This window comes from Halyomorpha halys, unplaced genomic scaffold (assembly GCF_000696795.3).
Source record: "Halyomorpha halys isolate HHAL.00 unplaced genomic scaffold, Hhal_1.1 Scaffold1362.1, whole genome shotgun sequence".
Classification (NCBI taxonomy): Eukaryota; Metazoa; Arthropoda; class Insecta; order Hemiptera; family Pentatomidae; genus Halyomorpha; species Halyomorpha halys.
Window position 1 is genome coordinate 52168 of NW_027116648.1, and position 5638 is coordinate 57805.

General features: G+C 29.7%; 1 protein-coding gene across 1 annotated transcript in view; it reads left to right on the forward strand.

The window, feature by feature from the left end:
• Positions 1-5638, forward strand: part of LOC106689434 (oxysterol-binding protein-related protein 6) — a 95446-nt gene that overhangs the window by 48078 nt on the left and 41730 nt on the right. Inside the window, exons 8-9 of the mRNA XM_067053381.1 lie at positions 907-1035; positions 3894-4014. Coding sequence (XP_066909482.1) covers positions 907-1035; positions 3894-4014 — 250 coding nt within the window. The remainder of the gene's footprint in view (positions 1-906; positions 1036-3893; positions 4015-5638) is intronic.

Genomic DNA, 5638 nt, shown 5'->3' on the forward strand with positions numbered 1-5638 from the left:
TTTTTTTTTTTTTTTATTACACTTTTCAATAAGCTATATAAAAAGAAAGATTAAGTTATTACTTTTGATAGTAAATTAAGTTATAAATGGTACTTACATATTAGACCTGCTGAACTATATTTCTGTTGTTTGGGATTATATAATTACTGTTTTAGTTGGGTCAAGATTGTTGACTTCCGTTTGCTGTATTTCCTCAGGTCTGAACAAATCCCCAGCAGTTCCTGTTCAATGGAGGTCGGGCCTAAATTATTATTTATTGGGACATAGCTGTTAATTTTCTTTCACTGCGCTCACTTAAAAGGGATAAACAAACCCCTAATGGATCCTTTTCAGCGGAGGTCAGATTTAAATTTGCATTAATTGAGTCAAAGCTGTCAACTTTTGCTTGCTGAACTCACTCAAAAGAGTGAAACCCCCTGATGAACCCTTTTTAGTTGAGGTCTGACCCAAATTTGGATAAATACAACTCAGTTTATGATGTTATGACATGTTATTATCTGCAACAAAAATATAGTCCAGAAGGTCTGATGTGTAATTGCTAATTGCATTTATCACTATGTCAGTATCTTCAAGAACACTATCAGTGTTCATAACATATCATAACAGGGTCTGCAGAAAGTAAAAATCTCTAACCATGCTAAGTGTAGGCTAACCTCTCTAGTGAATGGTGATCATACACAGTTACAATCAACTTTCACTTATTATTTTATTAACAGTTAAAAATCTGTAGCTATGGTTGACCTTACATTATATTCAGCTTTCTCTGTGACATATGTATGCACAAACACACAGGTATTCTATGTGATAGTTGAGCTGTACAATAAATTTCCAGACTTTGGCTACAAGAAACAGAGACACTATATTTGAATGAAAGAAATTAATTTTTTTTTTAAATTTAATTGTCAGAGCATAATCGAGGGTTTTTCTCCCAACGTCAAGAAAGACAGGAAAAGATTTGGATTAAGGAAGAAAAAAAGTAACAAAGGAAGTTCTGTTGACCTTACTTCTTTCAATAGAGATGAACACAATCCACAGGTTAGTATAATATTCTCTTATTAATTATTTATGTTATATATTAACCTCATTCTTATGTATGGAATGTCCCATAGATACTGGACAGTATTGAAAGAGGTAATAGTAGACCTCAAGAGTAACAATAAGTTCTTATAAACCCTGGTCTTATTCTTCAGAAAAGGAGAAAATTGACATTTGATGTTATTTTATGGAAGTCACATTATTTTGCTGAATAGGAAGTGATCACTCAAAAACATAATTAACATTATGTTTTACATAATTAAGTTCCAATTGAAACATCATAAAATTGATTAAGTTTCCTTTAAGTAATATGCTTTTCCTTGACTAAATTTATAATAAGGGGTCTCACAGGCAAACCAATAGAGATAAGTTTTGTTATTTTTTTTTTAAATTACACTTTACTTTTGAATTTTTTTTTAGCTCCTTGTTGTGCTAAATGTTACCCACTTCTAGAAAAACATTCCAAGCAATAACATGACGCATGTTTAAAAAACATTAATTGCTTAAAAACCATTGAATGTCTATTTTCTCCTTTTCTGTGAAGAATCGGATCATCTAAACATATGAAATTTTGTTCCTCTCAAGGTGTACTATTACCTTTTTAAATATTGTCCAGCAATTACATGACACACTGAATAGTTAGAGAAATTATTGCACATGTATGTGTGTGAACTTTTAAGCCTAGCTCCAAAAAAACAAAACAATATTGTACAAAACTGAAGTCACTCATTTAAGGTAGTTATATCCCTGGAATATTACACCAACTTTTTCACAAAAATCAACTAACCGGAAGTGCTACTTTATTGATTTTATTATTAATTTAGCACATTTTTACAGGTTAGCTGGAAACAGCTCCTAAGATTTTGGTTAAACTGTTTATATTTTTTTACCATTAACTGTACTTTATTATTAGCTTAGTATTAGGTCTTATCCTCATTCAAATCTTTGGACAGGGCTTAAACACCGAATTTTTCAAAAGGCTTCCTTATAGTGTCTTTAATTTTGTTTATTTGTTCTCATATTGTTAGTAGTAATAAACAATGAATAAATAAAAACTATTCAAGAATTTGATAATTAATTAAATTCTTAAGTTGAAAATAAATTTCCTGAAATAAGAGTAGTACTGTAAAATGAGATGAAATTGTGCCACATAGATAGAGAAGAGGTTAACACAGAATTCAACAAATAAGTGCCCTCTGATGGCTTGTTACTAAAGTTATTAGTTTCCTATTATGTAGCATGTTTGTAAAAATAAAAAAAGTATTATCGCACTCCTCTAATACCATCTATAAGCCTCACAATTTTCCTTAACGATTCAATGTTTCATCACTTTGTTGCAACTTGTGAGAAGTGTTAGTTCTCGTTGATATGAAGAATATATTTTATGTTTTTATGCGCCTCAAACCTGATGTATTATCTATAGAGTTTCATTTATTCACTTTTTTTAGCTGTTATGTAATTACAATATCATTAAAATAAGTTAACTTCATGTGGCGAAATTGTGCCACACTTTTTGGTTACAAAGTTCTATGGATGTTCTGAAAATCCATTAGCTGATCTTAAGTCAAAATTAACTCAGTGTTCTGGGTTCAAAGTGGGACATTTATGATTTTGCCATGACTGAATCTATGGCAACCTAATGGGTACATTGTCTTTAAAAAAAATTTACTTCTACAACTCCCAACCCCCTGGAAAAATTTTCTGTTCCCTATTAGAAAGCTGAAATGTGTACCTATCTTTTTGCAATAAATTCATTTGTATATGTTGGTAAATAAAGAATTGGTACAATGAAAAATCTGGCCAAAATCTCATTTCATTTTACAGTATGTGTGTAAAAAGAAAGATTCAAAGGAAAATTTATTACTCAATGAAGAGAAGAAAATTGATTCTAAGTGAAAACCAATAACAAACCTTTAAGTGGAACCAGGTATACATATTTACATTAAGAAAAAATAATAAGCAATTCAAATCATGTACTTTTTACGAATCAAGAAAAAATCCTAAAAAAGAAAGTGGAGAACTTTCCAAATTGAAAAAGAGTAAGATGTAGATTTAGACTATGGGAGGTAAGTGATGTTAAGGCTTACATTAGGTTCCATTTAGTGATGATATGAAGAAGAACTGCAGAAGATAGGTAGGATAAGAAGAAAATCAAACCATAGTTCCTGTAGAATAGTTAGTTAGTTAGCTCTTTAAAGCTGGGAGTATTCATGTTGACACCATGAGTTTGAATCTCCTGCCCTACTTCGTGGTATGCTACTATTTATATGAAGTCAAACCAATAACTCCTTAATTAGGGGGAGCCCATCATTTTTGTTGTAAAAAAAGTAATTATTATTTTAGTTTTAATGCAACTATTGATATTTTCATAATTTATTGTCATTAAGTCCCACAGTCAAAATTTTTCATGATATGAGTTTTATCTATATTTTTTGTCAGTTAGTTCTATAAATGTTCTATTGTCAAATCCTGTATCATTTAAGCTTAATTTTGTATATTTATTTTTATCTAAATTTCTATTATGATCCAGTTTCTAAATATTCTTATTTAGTCATGATTTTAGAAGTTCCTGTAGATTATTTTCTACCCTAACCTGTATTTATAAAAGTATCTTTCATAATCTCACTGAGTAGAATGTGAAAGATTAAACAAAGGAGTTTGGATTAATTACAATGAAGAATATTTTCAGTTTGTTTATTCCATCAGTATTACTGTGTAACTGTATTTCTTGATATACTAAAACTGTTACTTCCCATTTCTTGGAAATTACTACCTTTATTTATTACATACTGTTGTTTTTATTTCTTTAATGTCTATATGTTGATTGTTTAATTATGATATGTGATTAAATATTTCAGACTCTAAGTCCTGGAGGTTCAATCTCTAACAGGCCTTTGTCAGGTGAACAGAACCCAGGTGCTGTTTTACCTATTGTGGATTTATCCAGTGCTTCTGATTTCTACATCTTGGCTAAAGATAGTCAGTTTGTATTCTTGTATCTTTTTGTTTTTGTTTTATTTAATTATTAATTAACTTTTCTCTCTAAAATTCTTCAGAAAAACTTTCTAGATCAAAACTGCCATTCGCCAGAGAATGGGTTTAGGGAATACCATTTGTTTTTTTTATTTCTTAATGTTGTTGTTTTCTTAAAATATTTGTTAATTAACAGAATCTGTTTACTTTTTCTTACTTCTTACTTTTGTTTTTTTTAATTTCATATTTTCACTGTTTGTTGATGCAGTAATGTAGAGGATTTCATCATGGAAGGCAAATATTGCCTTGATTATAAAGGGGATTGAAGAAATCTTGGTTAGGTGTAAAAGAGTTGAACAGATTTTTTCATTTTAAAAATGTTGTTTATTTTGAGGGAATGAAGTTATTTCTGACACCTATAGATTAAAAATCCAAATATTGCTTTGAAGTGGATATTAAAAGTGATTTGAGGGGTGCATTATCACTGTAACATAAAGTGTATGTTTCAGTAAATCAATGTATACCATCTCTTTAGTTTTACCTCAACAATAATGAACTATAATTTAGAGCTAATACTGACATATGTTTCTTATGTCAGTACATATTTATATAATTTTAATTTATTTTCAATTTAGAATTAGTCATGTCGATTTTATTTTATGATTTTTTTTTATATATATTTTGTTAAAAGACTTGGTAGTACAAGTACATCTCTCGCTGGAACATCTTTGCCTAGAAATGTTTGTGTAATTATTTTTAGAAACCCAATTCAAATTTGACCAAAATTTGCCAGAGATATTTCAGATGGTAAATTAACCTGAACAATACAGTACTGATTTTTTTTAAAAAAATAAAGATTTGCAAACATTCTAAATAATATCAGCCTTGAATAATTCAGAATGAAGTTCTGAATGTTAGTATTTATCCAGAAAAATCTTTGTAGTTTCTAAAGTCATTAGAGATATTTCATGGGGAGGAAATCAGTCTTACAAAGTCTTCAGTAGACAGTCTCTCGTTATTTCCTCTTCCATTTGGTTACCTAAAAGTTAATAGAAAACAGCAAGTTGTCATTTTGCCTTGTAATATACCAGAAGAAAAGTTTTAGTGTTATTAATAAAATATTTATGAAGTTGAAGTGCCTGGTTTTGGACCAAGAAAAATAAAAAAGAGAAAAGAAATAACGAAGGACCCAATAGACCACCATTAATGAGAGCTGTGTGCCTAAATGTTCAATCAACATTTTACATCTCTAATTTGCATAGTAGTTTTGAATTTCTCATTATAGGTATGTACATCTATAGTATTTTTTTAAAAATAAATATGTGTGCACTGGAACCACACACTTTAAAAGTGAAGTAGAGACTAAAAGTCACTTCCTGTGAATGATGCTGTATTCAACATCATAAATACCCTCTCCTTAATACCTGAAGTCTCCCTTCATCCTGAAGTCTCCTCACTCCAGGATAGGGAACTTTCTGAAAAGGCATTTTTTATATCTGTTTTACTGATTTCTTGCTTGCCTTTCTGAATGACTCTATTACTCTATCTACCACAGTATATCTTTCTCCTTAATACTGTCTCCTCAATATGAACTGTGTTTAAAATTTTAAACGCAGTTCATATTGAAAGG